The sequence below is a fragment of the Mustela nivalis genome (genome assembly GCF_964662115.1).
Source record: "Mustela nivalis genome assembly, chromosome: 7".
Classification (NCBI taxonomy): Eukaryota; Metazoa; Chordata; class Mammalia; order Carnivora; family Mustelidae; genus Mustela; species Mustela nivalis.
In genome coordinates this window covers 56,637,224-56,653,880 of record NC_139026.1, presented here as the reverse complement: position 1 = coordinate 56,653,880, position 16,657 = coordinate 56,637,224, and the positions used below count along the sequence as shown (strand labels likewise).

Below are 16,657 nucleotides of genomic sequence, written 5' to 3'. Positions count from 1 at the left end.
TAAGGAGACTACACACACATAAAATACTCATAAAATAGAAAATAAGGGACAAAATTAGTGCTACAAAGAACAATTTCAGGAAGGAAAGGTCAACATGGCTCAAAGCAGCTCTGGGATAGAGCTCATTCTTCCCTCTTTGAACCTCATACAACTTTTGCCTGTGTGGCTCTTAGTAGTAATCTGGCTTGCCCATTGCAGTGATTTGTGTACTTACCCAAATCCCACTACCTGATAGTGAGCTCTCTTCTGGGGGCCATAGCTACAAGCCTTCTAATTGAGGTTTTGACAGTATCTAGCACAGTGACTTATTTTTTTGCTAAGCTCTCCAAAGTGTTTGTTAAACATAGCCGATTTGGGTATAGGGTTGAGCCTTAAATGACAGATTTGTTTGGACAGGAAGGGGAGAAAGGAATAAGTTAGGAGAACAAGCTTATCGAAAACAGAGAGAAAGGGTGAGATATTTCAGACCCATTGTAGACCAGAAGAGGGTTCACCCAGGAGGGATGAAATGAGACAGAAGGGCATGGAGTCATACTGTGAAGATCAATCTATGAAACTGTAACTTTCTAACATAGACTGCTGGCTTTCAACAGCACAGGCTAGGGGAACTTGAATCTTCTGGGAAATTTTCAAAATCCCAGTCCAGAGACAGTCAGATTGATGCGGGGGGAGGGGGCCGTGAAACAACAATGGGCATTTTGAAAATGCTTCCTGGATGATTTATACACCCAACTGTTGCTTTTGGCACTGAAGAGTCTTTGGAAAAAAGAGCAACAGTGGGTCCAAAAATAACATGAATGGAACTGTTAATATGTTCATTTAAAGGGAGAAAGCCTGATCTAAAATATACTTTATGCTTCCAAGTATACAATAGCTGATTTAAAACTCTGGATTCTAGTTATAGTCTCTTTAAAGGCTTTGCTCAGGAATGCCTGGGTAGCTCAGTTCATGATCCCAGGGTCCTGGCATTGAATCCTGCTTCTCTCTCCACCTTTCCCTGCCCCTCTGCCTGCTTGTGCGCTCTCTCTCTCTCTCTCTGGCAAATAAATAAATAAGTCAATAAATAAATAAAATTTTTTAAAAAATAAAGGATTTGTTCAATGAGGACACCTTCAAATATTTTCATTTTTTTATATAAAATGGATTTCATATGTATATTTTAAAATAAAAATAAAATTTTTAGCCAAGAAAACGACTGTATTTTGGTGATAAAAATTTTTGAAAATACCAACATGGGGAAAAAAATCAACCTAAATCCTACAATACAGAAACGTCCATTCTAATACACTCAACATACTTGTTTCCTTCATTCAGCAGGCTTCCCCTTCCCCACCACCTTTACAAGTTGTATCCATAAGGACTTATAACAACTTACATACAAATACACATGCAGTGAAACAAATTCAGTTTCGACACAACTGGCAACTGAGGCTCATCCTTCTCCCAACCACACGTCCGTTTCATTAAACTCGCAAAAGCATGTCCTTGAATTAAACTATTTCATTTTTGGACTCTGTTCATAGCACCCTGGTCGTGGGGTTTTACCACCCAAGAATTTTTACCATTTTTACCATAGGAGATTTTATCTTCACAGCGTCAACGCGGTTTGGCCCTCTATGTCATTTTTGCTTAGTAATGAGTGGAGGCCATGCTGACAAGGACTTCATTCTCTTCCTATCTCCGTGGCTCCTGCTGTTATCGGGGTATCAAAACAATGATCTAAGGACCCCAAGTCTCACAAACTCCTTGAAATCCTGCCCCTGTCTAAAGCCCCTTCTCTTCCAAGAGCTCAGTTCAAGTTAACAAAGCAGGCAAGTTGTGACAGAGTTACCATGCTTCTCTCCCTCTCCCTTCTTCCTTCTCGCCACCCACACTGCTTTCCCCCCAGTGCCCACACACAAACCTACTTCTCCAGCTTCCTTCCTCAGTACAAACCAACTCAGGTAGATGGCAACATGCAGGCTCATGCATGCATCAGACACATCCAAACACGAATTCTGGTTTAGCTCAGCCAAACATCTCACACTACCTAAGCATAGTTAGGAAGATCATTCCCTAGGAGAGAAACAATAAGAGGATGGGTTCTGGGACTGTTAATAGATTGCCCCTGAGTCACTTGTTTTTCATAGCCAATTTTTAAAAGCATGACTCATTATCCAAGAGGAGTTATCAGGATGTAGAAAATCATTGCTCAATTTATTTGGCAATGCAGATGGCCATTATGGTTTCTATGCAACTTTGCTTCTGCTATGTAATTCTTGTTGACATAGTGTTCCAACCAAGTTGCTGGGTAGTGAGTACTGAGCAGAAAAGCAGCTACAAGTGCTTTAAATGGTTATCAGCCACAGCAAGGAGTCAATCTGCCCCGTGCTATGAAGCATGTAGCTTGAGAAATGCAGCCATGTCATGGGGCAAGAAGAGGAAGCAGAAAGAAAATAGTGTGAAATGTTGGGGCTCGGGAGCAAATGGTCAAGCAAGAATTCTTGAGACATATTCAGTGCAAAAAAAGGTGGTTTTATTAAAGCACAGGGGGAGGACCAGTGGGCAGAAAGAACCACTCTGGATTTGTGAAGAGTGACTGATTCTAGACTTTCAAGTTAGGAGGAGGTGATGGATAGCGTTAGTCTCTCGAGAATTTAGAAGCAAGGTTTCCAGTACCTTGAGGGGTTAGCTGTTGTTTGGACAAGATCACTAACTACCATCTAGTAAGCCATGAGTCATGAGACCCTTTAGATATGTATCAGTGGGCCATATGCTTGGAGGATGAAGGCTAACACGTATCTTCTGTGTTTTAAAAAAAAAAAAGAAAGAAAGAAAGAAAAAGGAATTTTTAGGGGCACCTGGGTGGCTCAGTCATTAAGGATCTGTCTTTGGCTCAGGTCATGATTCCAGGGTCCTGGGATGGAGCCCCGCATCAGGCTCCCTGCTCAGCAGAAGGTCTGCTTCTCCCTCTCCCACTCCCCCTGCTTATATTCCCTCTCTTGCTGTGTCTCTCTCTGTCAAATAAATAAATAAAATCTCTTTTTTTTTAAGGGGGATTTTTATATGTTAAAGAAGATGTACAGGATCCTGGAGTTTGGACTAATGTCAAGCTAAGGTTGCCTTTTGCCCTTAGAGAAGTATTAACAATCGAGGCAGTTGCGTTCCTGGAGGAAGATTACCCTGCCTGTCTTAAGCACTTGTCCATGGGCTGCAAAGGAGCTTTAATAGTTTTTCTACATCTCTTTTGCCTTTGTTCCCCACCTGAGAAGATACAGGCCTGCCCGTCAGAAGTACTGAGGCCAAACTGTCCTTTGTTGCTGAATCCAACTGAGAACACAGGCAGTTTGAATCCTGAATTTGGGGTCTTGGATTACGAAACTGGGTGAAAGACGTCCCTCTCCATGTTTATGTCTTCCCCCATTCTTCAGGTCTTCATCTTAACTTGTCAGTCAATTGAAGTCTATCAAAGTCATTTTTTTTCAAAAATGATTGATGATAGTTCTATTTTCTGGGACACCTGGGTGGCTCAGTTGGTTAAGGGTCTGCTTTTGGCTCAAGCCATGATCCCAGGATCCTGGGATCGAGTCCCACATCAGGCTCCTTGCTCAGCAGGGGGCCTGCTTCTCCCTCTGCCTGCTGCTCCCCCTGTCTGTGTGCACTCTCTCTTTCTGAACAAGTAAATAAATAAATAAATAAATGTGTTATTTTCCTAAAGTTCTATTTTCTGAGTCCTTGAAAATGCATTACCTTAATACGTGAACTAACATTAACACAGTGTAAAATTTTATGGTCACAACCTTTTTTCTCTTTTCAAAAGCATGTAGGTGATTCTCCAGTGGCAAAGTTAACCTGATTTTTAATGCTCTGTAGGTAACATCCCCCCCCCCCCGCCAGAATGTCCACTGTTCAGTTTTTGGTTTTGGTTTTGTTTCTGTACCAATTCAGAACCTACTATTTTCTTAGTAGGTGGTATCCAGTTACCCCCAGGGGAGAATCACTCTTTTTAAGAGAGAACTCTGATAAGCCTGAAATGTGGTCTAGCCTCAAGGGCAGTAGACTGATGGATTGAGGCTTGAGAGAATCTGTTTTAAGAGAAGGAATCTGCTGGCTGCTAAGAGAGGGCAGGGAAGGGGGGACGAAGAGTTTAGGTATTGGAGGCAGCATGGAAAAGAAGACTCCAAAGATGTAAACCAGCTAAGAAGTGTTTCAAAAAGAGAGAGAGACAGACAACAGTCTCACAATGGAGTCACTTGTGCTAAGCCCCACATCAGTAAACCACAGCTTAATATCTAACGTAACTGTGGTTTCTCCAGTGATTTTTAACCAGACAACCTGGAATTACCAGGTCAGTACTGGTTAGGCAATCCCCACTTCTCCTCCCCTCCAGAGGACCACCTTTCCTGAAGCAATGCATTCTATACAGGAATAACTTCTTTTCCCCATCCCCTTTCTGCCTTTAAAAACCTTTCCTTTTCTACAGCTCAGTGGATCTCTTTTCTGTTTGCTAGAGGGAATGCTGCTCGATTCATGAATTGTTGAATAAAGCCAGTTTTATCTTTAAATTTACTTAGTTGAATTATTTAAAAGAAGCCGACAAACAACAGACAGTATGTGTTTCTCTACAGAGAGAGTGTTCACATCTCTCGGCACCACTCCTTCAGAATTCCTTTCTTAGCCTACAATTGTCGGGAAAATGAATATGTACAACTTATAATTCAATTTCCTATGTCCAGGAGATGCGCATCTAGTTTACTCAACTAAACTGAAATAGGATCTTTCCCTGGTAACATTTTTCTGGAGTTTTGACCCGGGTTAATAATATTAATTCCTAGCTGCTTTAACTACCTAAAATTTTCTTCTTATTGTCTTTGTTTAAAAATATCAGTAGTGGCCAGATTTATCAAACAGTTATCAAGCATTTTTCATCTACTCATTGTTAACTACCCATCAGGTTTCAATTCTTTCTTATAACCTGACAGAAAAGCAGGGACAATTATCATAGGAATAGTTCCCATCTACAGTCAAGGTTAGGTGCCACCAAGTAATGGTTCTGTCTGCAATTGCTTTTATTTGGCATTTGTACTTCTATCTTCAGAATGAAGATGATGGTAAAATATTAAGAGTAGAGAAAAAAAAATAAATAGAAGAAGCCAGTGGTAGCTACCCTGGGATATAGCCACTGAATTTAGGAAAGAGACAGAAAAAAAAGTTTAGAAACACTTTGAAAAAAGAGCTGTCAGGCACCAAATTACATCCTTAAACAATGCAGGAAATGCTCTGCCCCCTGAAAGTATTGGGGATTGACTTTTTCGGCCTCTTTGGAGGGAAAAATAGGGATAAAATGTCTATCAGCTGGACAAAAGGTTCATGTTTGTCATCTGTAGAAAAAAAAAAATAACAAACCACTGAATCAGTATTCAACTTGTCCAGAAACTTCTCTCTTATCTCTCATCTCCAGATGTCCATCTCACCCTCATGCCGTGACTCTGGAGCTAAGACATGTGCATGAGCTTACAGTCACTGTCCAGGGATAGCCCTTCTTTTGTGTACCCAATTTATAAGACATTTGCAGTCTGGAAATGACAATGGGTGGCAGCTTATATAAAGGGCAGGCAAATAAGCAGAAGGAAGGATGGGTGAACGGTACAGAACTGTGTTCTAAGCAATGAAAATGAACGCCACAGACATCAAGCCCAAGCCTAGGATTTCTGAGAGAATATCCACCTTTTCTTTGGTTCTATAGCAATTTAAACTCTCTATTCCAACACCTATAGATCAAATGGTAAGTTTAACTACCAACACAACCTACACACAATGATGGAGGGAAAGAATACCAAAGCAAAGAAAATTCAGCTACAGACATAAGTGTATGGAATAGTTGGATATCAATCTAAAACATTACCCTACACATATTTCTTCTGAGAACTGTTTAATATAGTAAATCTTCCATCACTCTATTCATTCCAAGAATCTACAGTGTATTGCTCAAGGGAGGGAAAATGAAAATATTGAAATATCAAAGAGTAAAATGTGTGACTTTTGAGGTCTGGAGTAGACATAGGCCATAATCTTCAAAGCCATAAGATTCTAAGCTCTATGCGTCTGGGAGAGGAAAATACTTTAAAATATTCAAAAACTTGGCTTGGAAAATTGAAAGACACAGACTGAAATAAAATGGCTTATTCAAGAACAACAAATTGGAATAAGAATTGTCATAATGTTGAATTAGCTCCTACCGGAAGAAGTAAAAAGTCTGAAGAGTTGATAAGAGAAATGCCTAGTCGCTGGATGCAAGGGCCAACACAGCCGCTCCTCCAGGGCGTGAGTCGCCTAGTTGATGGGTAGGTAGGGTGGGGTGTGGAAATACTTGGTAATAGAAACTTAAGACAGGTCTAGAATTACCAGAGCAGAGAAGATGATGTTTAAGTTTTCCAGAATGTAGCTCCTGATCTTGCAAACTTTGTAATGGAGTTATGTGTCTCCCACTCAGACCTGAGTGGTACTGGCAGCGAACGGGGGGAGGTCAACCACCGATAGGCTCACGGATTGACACACTAGACTAGCGTATCTGTGAGTCCCTACTGCCACACCCCAGGGATCGGAGAGACCCGAGAATGAACCAGAAGACCCAATGGAATCCAAGTCTGGATGGGGAGGTTGCCAATGGTATCAGAAACAGCTAGCTACCTACTAAAATTCTTGCTTCACTATGGAGCGGTGATGGCCTCATTTCCCAGCGTCTCTGGCATTTAGGTATGGCAATATGTCTAGATATTGCCGATGGATAATGAGCAAAAGTGATTAAAAGGCCGGAGTACGTTCCTCATACAATTTCCCCCTTCTTTTGGCTAGAAGACAAGTCTCCGAGGTCCTAAGGTCCTGGTTTCTGCATCCAGTTTGCCAACCGTAATGAAATCACAAGGCATACCTAGACTATATTAAATGTTCACAGGAAATAGTAATATTAGTAGAACACATCATAATGAACTTTGAACGGTCTATTTGGGATATCATAGATTTTTGAAGAAAACATAGTGTTGTCCCAGTACATTGAGCAAACTACTATTATTACATTGTTTGGCCCTAACTATTAAATAATAGGAACCATTAGATATTTCTTTTGGTCTGCAGCTTCAAGAATGTATTACTGAGACTCCAAGGACACTGTGAACCAAGAAAGTTTGGGAACCTCTACCTGAGGGAATTATGGAACCACAAGATAAAAGGAAGCAGGGTTTCTAAATTTCTAAATGAAGGAAAGCCACAAACATATTAAGAACTCCCACACTGAACAGGGATGTGAGCCAGACATAAACTTCTGTTGCATTAACCCATTGAACTTTGGGGGTTTATTTGTAATAGTAGCTAGTATTACCCTAACTAAATCATGAAGTATTTAAGAATCTAGACCCAAAGCCAAGAACCACAGATAAAGGACCAGAAGAGATAAATCTCAAAGGAAGCCACCAGGCCAAGAGGATGACTCACATAGTAGATGACTCTCATCCAGTACCAGGTCAATACATAAACCCCCTGAAACCAAAATCCATGTCAAGAAAATGGGGGAAGGATACTAAGGACTTAGCCCAAATAAGGCTGAGGAACCTAAAATTTGACAACCTAAAATCTCTACCCTTAGTGGATAAGTGAATGCTAAGTATACCTTTTGAAAAAGAAATAAATTTATAGTATATACATTTCATTCTGAAACTGTAACATTTTGAATCTGTCATAGATATGTTATAGCAAGGAAAGAAATACAGAGGCTACTGTCTCTGTTTCTATAACTGGTCACTCAGCTATCGCCTGGGGTCAACATCTCAGCTGGTAGGGGTTGTGTGTCTTTTGGGGTGAAGAGCCTTAGTCCCTGGCAGTGCTGCCTAGGTGAGGGGACAGCAAATTCATTAATCATTTCAGTAGGACATGGTGAGAGACCAGGAACTCCCCTGGGCTCCTTCTTCCCCTCTCCCCTATTACTGTGTAGCTGCATTTCCATTTCATTGTCAGGCTCAATCCCTCTAACCAGCAGTATAATCCCATTCATTCTGCTCCCCGCCCTTTTATTTCCCCAAAGAAGTCCAGTGCAGACCAGGCAGCAACTTCAAATGCCAGTTCAGTGAAACTCTCATTAGGTCTCTTGACGGAAATATGCCTCTTCCCTTGCTCACGGAAACTTCTAAACCACTGGAGTCCAGATCCATGAAAAAGCAGTACCAGGATTAAGGTAGTGAATAGATGGTAAGTAGCCCCAAAGCACACGTCTGCTAGAAAAGTGATAAAACCATTCCACAGTCCACATCTTCTGGGGTCCTCCTCCCCTAAGCTTTGATGTGAGTTTTGCTGTTCATTTCCCTCCCAGATATGTAAACCCCACCAATTTAAAGAAGGTGAGATTTATCATCATCCAATACGGTGATTCTCAACTGAGGACAATTTTGCCCCTTAAGGAAACATTTGGTAGTGTCTGAAGTCATTTGAAATAGTCACAACTTGGAGGGAGGAGTGATAACTGACATTTAGTGGCTACTGGGCAGGGGATACCCAGAACCCCCCCCCCCCAACCAACAACAAAAAAATTGTATGATCCAAAATGTTACAATGCTGAGAGTGAGAAACCCTGATCGAATTAGTTTATTTGTATAATTTGCTTCCCCCTCTAGAATGCAAGCTTTGTGAGAGCAGGGGCTCTGTCTGTCTTGTTTCTTACTCTATGTCTGGAATGTGGAAGTGAACAAACATTTGATGACCACATAAGAGATGAGTAGGTGCCTCATAGCTCACATCAGGTATTTTTAGATACATGCTCATATCCAAAAACTTGGCTCCTTGAGTTGGAAGGGTTAGTAGTGGTAGAAGGTAGCATGACTTAAACATCTGGGGTGGCACAACTTCTTTGAATATCCTAAGGTAGCTCTCTTCCCAGCATGCCACAACAAGAATGCTCATAATTTTCCTTCGCTTTAATTTTCTAACTTGAGGAAAAATGTGCAGTCTTTACAGTGTCCTCAATTCCTTCATTCATTAAGTGATATTATCATCTGGACACTGTACTAGGTGCTGTCACCAAACAAGATGATGACTTGGGACTTGTGTTCAATAATTTGCACAGAGATTTGATATAATTGTTCTAGATTTATTTCTAACAGTTATAAATCTATTTCCCCTCTAGGAAAAGTGTTTCTCTGCCTCCCTTCCCATCTTCCCTCGACACCTGAGTTAAGCTTGGAAGAAAGACCAGGAGAGGAGAGTGGGGTGCCTTGCCCCCCACCTCTGGAGTAGAGGCTTGTTCCATCCTGGGTTCCCACACGGTACCTTCGCCATAGCTCTATGACAGCACTAATGGCCACTTCTCAGCACCTGTTTATTTATATGGCTTTGTCCTTCTTGCCAGCAGTAGGTCAAGCTCTTGGTGTGTCTTTATATCCCAGGCACCAGACACGCAAGATGGGCTCAATAAATGGTTATTGAAAAAATAAAATGCTTTTTGCCTACTTCATAATGTCACCTAGGGCACCCTTTGCCAACTTCACAATGTCACTCAAGGCATACTTTTGCCTACTTCACAATGTCACCCTCCCTGGCACAGAAATGGGGACTTCCCAGGGGCTCAGAAATAGATCTAGTTTCAGCCCCGTCTGAATCACAATCTAGTGGCGGCTCCAGCCAATGAAGAGAAAAGCAAAGGTTGGGAAGTCTTGGGCCCCAGCAAACGGGTGTCGGTTAAACAGCCTGAGCTGGAAGAGCGGTGATCGCTGAGGAGTACGGGCCCCTCGAAGACACTGCAGAACGGCCCAGAACCGGAGCTGCGTGTAGGCACAGGGCATGCATGTCACCGCTGCTCAGGGTGCCTCATCCCCGCCGCTGCAGACGAGTGGCCGAGAGGCCGACCCCGGCGACAGAGGCTGGCGGTGTTGACCTGAACGGGTCTGTTCAAGCCTTGGGCCTCAAAACTGCCCTACAAGCGCAGAGAAAGTGGCCAGGCGCCTCGTCAGGTCCCAGAAGCGCAGCCGGGGAACTTTCTCAGCCCAGCCCACAGGGCGCTAGAGGGTCAGAAAGGACCCGCCTTTGCCAGCGGGGCAAAGGTTGCTCCCGAGGCCACGTGAGGCTTCTTCGCCCCTAAAAGCCCCAACCCGGCAGGACTAATGGAAGAGTAAGGACGCCCCGACCTCGGAGACGCGGCGCCCCGCTGCCGGTCCAGAGCCGCTCCAGCACCAGCTGCCTCATCCCACCCGGGGCAGGTCGCGGCCGCCGAGCCATGCCCCGCCGCAGCCGGGACCTCGCGGTGCCCACGCCGCCCGCCGCGCCGCCGCTGCTGCCGCTGCTGCTGCTGCTGGTGGCCGCCGCGGTGCCGCCGAGCCTGGCAGGTGAGCCGTGCGCGCCCAGAGGGCCCCCGGGAGGGGGAGTCCGCAGACACGCGGCCCGGGGCGTCCGCCTGGCCCGCGCTGCGCCCGCCCGCCGCCCCGTGCGCTCCCGCCCGCGCCCGGGCTCGGCCAAGTTGACCGCCAGGCGGTGGCGGGGTTCTGGGTGGACGCGGAGGGCTGCGGGCACGGCCCCAGCTCGCTCCAGGTCCGCGGGAGCTCAGGGGCGGACCCCGGGAGAGGCAGGGGCTGCGCGGCGGCGAACTTCAGAAGTGGGGCCGGGAGTTCTTGGCGAACAAATCAGTGCGCTCCGGCGCGGCTCTTGGCTTGCTGAGCCTCGACTGGTCCCCAAAGCGCAGCCAAAGGACATCTAAATATATTTATTCACATCATAGAGGTATGATTCCGGGCTGTCAGATGGTCTTGTTTGTTTCTTGGTTTTGCTTTGTTTTGTTTTGTTTTCCTGAACTACCCATGACTTTGGTTTAAAATAAGTGCAGCCTGGTATTGTCACCTTGATAGGGGCCAGGCAGCGTGCTAAAGGGCTTTTCATACAGTGCTTACTAGAACCCTAAATAGGAGTGTTACCCCCATTCTACAGACCATTCGAAAATGAGAGACTTGAGGAGTTTGGGTTAAGATACACCGCAAACGAAGGCAGAGCTGAATTGCCACACGGTATTTACTTAACTACTCCCCTCTTCCTACAACAGGTTTTATCCCTACAAAAACAAACAAACAAACAAAAAATACTGGATTTGTCAGTTTTCTTCCCGATGGATAAGACTAAAATTAACCAAAGAAACTTGAAAGACTTGAAAAATAATCTTAAGAGACGATTAAGTTTGCTTCACTTCCAAGCCCTTTTCTGTGCTGACCTTGTGCAAGAACAGGGTGGGATAGGGTGGGGTTCCGGAGAGGGAACCCCTTCCCAAATGAGTGTACAGATTCTTACTACACCACCTTCCATCCACAAGTAACCGCAATTAGCAGATTTCACGGCCTTTGCTTTTGCAACTTGCCCTCTTAACCACTCTTAAATCTTTCTAGACTTAAACTGCCTGGGCCTCTGGGATCAGAAGGCATGCGCCCCTAGGCTCCTGACTGTTGATTTATCTGCCCCATTCTGTTCCTTACCTGCACCATGGAGGGGGGATTCCAGCCACCCTATGAGCCCAGACATCCTGCTCCTTCAGGCATACCTGGAACAGGCTAAAAGTGCTCCAGTAATGGAAATGGCTTCTTGTGTTTGGAATGCTGAGTGAAACCCTTCTAACTTCTCTGTTCTTTTGAATTGTGTGGATTGTTTAAAGTGTTCCTTAGATTGGGGGCAGTCTGAGGAGTGAGGTGGAGATACTGTTTTTCTGAAGATGAGGCACTGTTTATTCAAGAAGAGAACCCCTGGCAAGAAACAGCTGCTTAAACTGACTTCCCCAGATAGATACTCAGCTGAGGTCTGGCCAGGATGGTCAGGAGTCAAGGCAAAGACTGAGGGCATTTCTGTGGCCAGTGATCCTGACAGCACAGCGGGGCCTGGCAATCCAAAGAAGACTTCTTATCATGGCCTGAGGAACAGCTGGTGAAACCCACGCCCACTCTTTCAAACAGATGTGAACCTTGTTTCCTTTGTTGCATCCAAACCAACCTGCTTTCCCATCTAACTTTTTGGCTCTTTGTTTCACCCTTCTGTAGACTGCCAGGCACATGCGGGCAGAGAACAGAGACTTTGCTACCTCTTGTCACATTTTCTCTGAAGTGCCTAGCTCAGTACTCTGACTTTAATGGGTACCCAACACACACCAAAGGGATTGCATTTTCATCTCCCTGGAATGATCTTTATATCTACCAATGTGCACCTGTTAATCCAAAACTAACTTTGCAAATTGATTATTCCAGAAATATTGGCCAACAATTGCACATTCCTCTTAGCCTGTCTTCCAAACTAGTGTGGACTTTAGTCATCTAATAGCATTGCCTTTATCCTTCCAGACTGGAGAGACCCATATTTGTTTCTGTAATTTTTCTTGGTGGTGTGTATAGTGAAGTCGCACTAGAAAAGAGACGGGTTGGTGACTCAGAGATTTATAAGGTGCCCTGTGCCTTGGTAAAACTTGTTCCAAATCTGGGCCCTGGACTTGCAGGACTAGATTTGAGAAATGCATTCCTTCCCGTGCTCCAGAACCAATCAGATACAAAGAAGCTGATTCACCCTGACAGACACCAAAGTCTATTCACCAAAACACCCATAATGGATTTTTAGCAGATGGGACCTTTGCATAGCCTCCCTGGCCACTCTCTTGTAATCAGATTACACCAGAAAGATCCTATCAGGGATTCTCAGGCTGGTTGCCTGCTGGATTTGCTTCTCGGGAGGGCTGATGCTTCAGTTAGCCTGTGGGTGCTCGTACTGGAGCTCACCTAGCACAGCTGGCCCTTGCCTCTGGGACACTGCTTTTTCCACGCTTCTATGGCTCACCAGTGCCCACTGGAGACTAACACATTGCCTCTCTGGATAGGCCAGTACTATTTTATTTTATTTTATTTTATTTTATTTTATTTTTAAGATTTTATTTATTTATTTGAGAGAGAGAGAGATCACAAGTAGGCAGAGAGGCAGGCAGAGAGAGAGGAGGAAGCAGGCCCCCTGCTGAGCAGAGAGCCCGATGTGGGGCTCGATCCCAGGACCCTGGGATCATGACCTGAGCTGAAGGGAGAGGCTTTAACCCACTGAGCCACCCAGGTGCTCCTGGCCAGTACTTTTATGTGGTTGTGGAGAAGTTTGCCAACCTGGGAGTTGTTCAGGCTCCTTAAGGTGACTTGATAGAACTTTGGTGGAGGCTGTTCTCAGTTGATCCTTTGATTCAGAGGGCTTTCTGATCTCCAGGTTCACTTGAGGTAGTAGCTCATTCTTTCTGTGGCAGTTCATTTTTGCAAGTTTAATACTAGAGAGGTAGTATGGAATTCCAGAAACAAGAAGCATGGAGCCTAACTGCCTGTGTTGGAATCCTGGTTCCAGTACTTACTGTGTGACCTTCAGCCAGTTATCTATCTCTGCACCTCAGTTCCCTCATCTGTTACATGGGGACTGGAGTATCTGCCTCCTAAGGTGTGGAACAGGGCCTTGTATACAGTAGGGGCTGCATAATTGAGTGACCATTATTATCGGCCGTTGGAGTTGCTTTTTCTCCAGAAAGGCAGCACAGATCTTTGGATAAGGCAACCAGAACCGCAGCCAATAATCTATGTGCTGTGAGGTAATAGCTTGTTATAAAAGCAGGGTTTTTCCTTAATCTTGGCCCAGTGTTGCAGGGACTTGGAACATACAGGGGCACATTGGATGGGTGCTTCAGGAAACAGCGAGCAGAGCCTGAGGTAGCTTTCCTGGGTTACCACTGATTGGTTGCCATCACCTTGATTTTTCTAAGTGCCATTTTATCAACCATGCCTGCGGTAGCATTTCCCAGCTCTTCTCCATCTTTCTGAGCCCCACTAAATCTTCCTACAGCGCATCCCCACTGTCTGAACGTTTCAGACCCAAAAGAAGTCGGTGCTGTCTGTAAACCTGAACATTTTTTTTGTGCTCTCTTTCTATCAGTTTATTTATAAAAATGTATATAAGCTAAGTCCCAGAAGAATTTCTGCGGGAAGTGCCCATTCCTCTTTATTGTTAAAATTTGTTTCCTAGTCCTTCTGGAAATATTAATCTGATGACAAAGATCAAAATCTTTCTCCAGAAAAAAATGTTTAAAAGATCCTCCCCTTCAGTCTTTAAATTGAGATGGTACATTTTATTTATTTTTATTTATTTATTTATTTTGTAGCTGTAAAGTGACCTAAGGAGATAGAACATTTTAGACACATTTTTCTTAATAGGTAAACTGCAAATCACGTGAACTTTAGCTTGGAACTTCTAACATGCAGAACAGAAATTATTGTTTTCACACACTTGTTTAGGCATTATTTTAATTTTTGTCACCTGTTATCTTTTGGGTTTTTTAAAAAATTCTAAATTATTAAGCATTAACTCTCGAGTTAGCAAGATAGGTAGCAGCACCAAAAATGGAATGACTCCAAAGGATTTATTTTGTTCAGCATTTTAATTTTGTTTAAAATGCATTTATGTTTTGTCTTTTTTTTTTTTTTAAATAAAGTTCCAGTTGCTCCTACAAGTTCTATTTCACAATCACTTGAAAATTGCACTCTAAGATGTGGCTAGAAAATGTATTAATGTTTTTATGTTGTTTCTTTGCACTATGGCAAAACAGGAACTTACTCAGTGGGGTAAAGGAAACTAAGAGAGGCAGTGAAAATATGAGGGAACTTTGTTCTAAAACTTGAACCTCTGTCTGCACAAACAATACCATATTACAATCTTCCAATGGGAAATTGTGAAATCTCTTGATTCAGAGCTTGCTCTGAAGTGTGTCCACTAGCTTTGCAAATGAGTTTCCATCCAGCAGGTGAGGTAGTGGTAAGTTAATTCAAACCATCATTTACACACCTAAGATTCCAAAATTCGAACCCACAACCCAAAATCAAGAATGAATAGACAGAGACTCAATATCAATCTGTCTCCTCCCCAGGCGGTGTGGAAGTTTGGGATGTAGGCAAGAAAACACTGTTTACCCCAAAAGAGTCAATACAATGAAAAAACAGTTGCCACCCCCTGACTCTCAAGGAGCTTATAACTAAATTTTTGAACCACATACATACAAATATATATAACTAAAGAGTGATATAGATGAAGAATGAGCTAACAGCACCAAATGAGGGGCCAAGTTGACTTTCTGTTGACAGGACTTTTAGCAAAAACTCTGGTTGAAGCTAGCAGTGTAGACAGAATAGGTTCGTTCTGAGGGGATGAAGGAAAGGGATCTTTCCAGATCCAAGTAAATCTCCAGGAGTTTTCTGTATTAGCACTTTGTTTCTTTGACACTGTTTTTTTAAAGCGGTATCCCTTTCTGCCTACCTAATATATTGGCCAGAATATGCCTCCCATCTCACATCCTCTCACAGCGGTCTATGTGAGCTTCAGCTGCTGTAAATGGGAGGGGCCTCACCCTCACCCTACCCCCTCTGCAAGGATACCTTGCTCTATACCTCAGGCTTCTCCAGCATCATAACCATTTCACACCAGATCACTTGCAAACCTAGACAGAGGGATTTAACCCCTCACTGGGCAACTTTTGACCAATGCAAGATGGGCAGCTGTAGTTAAATGTTCCTCCTTCCATCCCTGGGATGGGGTCCTCAGGAGCTTATCTCCACCCTTGTTTGGACCATCTCAGATTGCAACTCTGAATTAGCTTTCTCTCCTTCCCTGTTTCATATTCCCCACCCCCCTTTCCCGTTCCCAGAATAATACCCCCTTCAGCAAGAGTCCTAGGCTCTGATTTCTTCTGGGAGTGAGTGCAGAAACACTTAGAATGTTGTTGCCTGGAGGCTGTTTATCATGAATCAGTTATTTTCTGCTGAAGAGTCAAAGCAAATCTAAAAACCAGATATCAATTTACTGAACCCTTTCAAAGGAAGGAAGGAGAATGCCAAGGTAGACCATAAAATACAGAGACCTTTCGTCCAATAGCCATAAAAGACAGAAGCAATTTAAGGATCAAGATCAGAGAGGCGTCAGCTAAACTCAATCTGAATAGATTAAGTTTCAATCTTAATTTTTAAAAACATTTTCTCTCATATTTTCTGTGTCTGCCTTTTCATGTTTCTTCCTCTTTTTCTCTATGTAACTTACTGAATATATTAGGTAAAATTGCATCACTCCAGGTTAAAAACCATTTACTTTATCATGAATAAAGTGCCTGCCTGGAAAAATAGGTTCCAAATACAGGAGAGAATGATTTGGGCCACTTACAACTGTTTTACAAATTCTAAGACAGGTTAGGATTTTTCCCCCCATGGAAAACAACTCATAGAAAATATTAGAATACACAAGTAAATAAATTTAATTTGGGCATTTAGGTTTTTATGTTGAGAGAAATATAAAAAGGAGGAGGCTTCTTCCATCTTTATCTACACAAGAAAAAGACTCTTTTTCTTCCCATTCATTCAGCAGAAATTTATCAAGTGCGTTGACTTTGAAGATGTTGCTATTAAAGATTTTAAACTCACTTCCCTTCTCATCAGTCTAGGGGGACATGGTGTTTGCCCCTTGGGCATCTGAACCATCCTTTAAGCCCCTTCCCTGAGCTTGAAGGTATAATGACTTGAGTTATTTTAGATTAACTTCTGTGAATATTCTGATAAACTTCACTTTCATTAGAACACACACAATTAAACTAGACTCATCCCAGAAACAGTACTAT

At 43.4% G+C, this 16,657-nt stretch overlaps 1 protein-coding gene and 1 long non-coding RNA gene across 5 annotated transcripts in view; one reads left to right on the top strand and one right to left on the bottom strand.

Annotated features, from left to right (window-relative positions):
• Positions 1–16,657, bottom strand: part of LOC309869449 — a 63,735-nt gene that overhangs the window by 16,946 nt on the left and 30,132 nt on the right. Inside the window, exon 1 of one of the 2 annotated variants that reach the window (XR_014314189.1) lies at positions 11,478–12,825. The exons of the other annotated variant lie outside the window; for it this stretch is intronic. This is a non-coding gene — a long non-coding RNA (uncharacterized lncRNA). Of the gene's footprint in view, positions 1–11,477; positions 12,826–16,657 lie in introns of those variants that run through there. 2 annotated transcript variants of the gene reach the window in all.
• PLBD1 (phospholipase B domain containing 1) overlaps positions 9,570–16,657 on the top strand; it is a 51,381-nt gene continuing 44,293 nt past the window's right edge. The window contains exon 1 of one of the 3 annotated variants that reach the window (XM_082740608.1): positions 9,570–10,346. In XM_082740608.1, coding sequence (XP_082596734.1) covers positions 10,238–10,346 — 109 coding nt within the window. In that variant the 5' untranslated portion in view covers positions 9,570–10,237. Of the gene's footprint in view, positions 10,347–10,369; positions 10,738–16,657 lie in introns of those variants that run through there. The other 2 variants (XM_082740610.1, XM_082740609.1) reach the window with 2 other exon arrangements.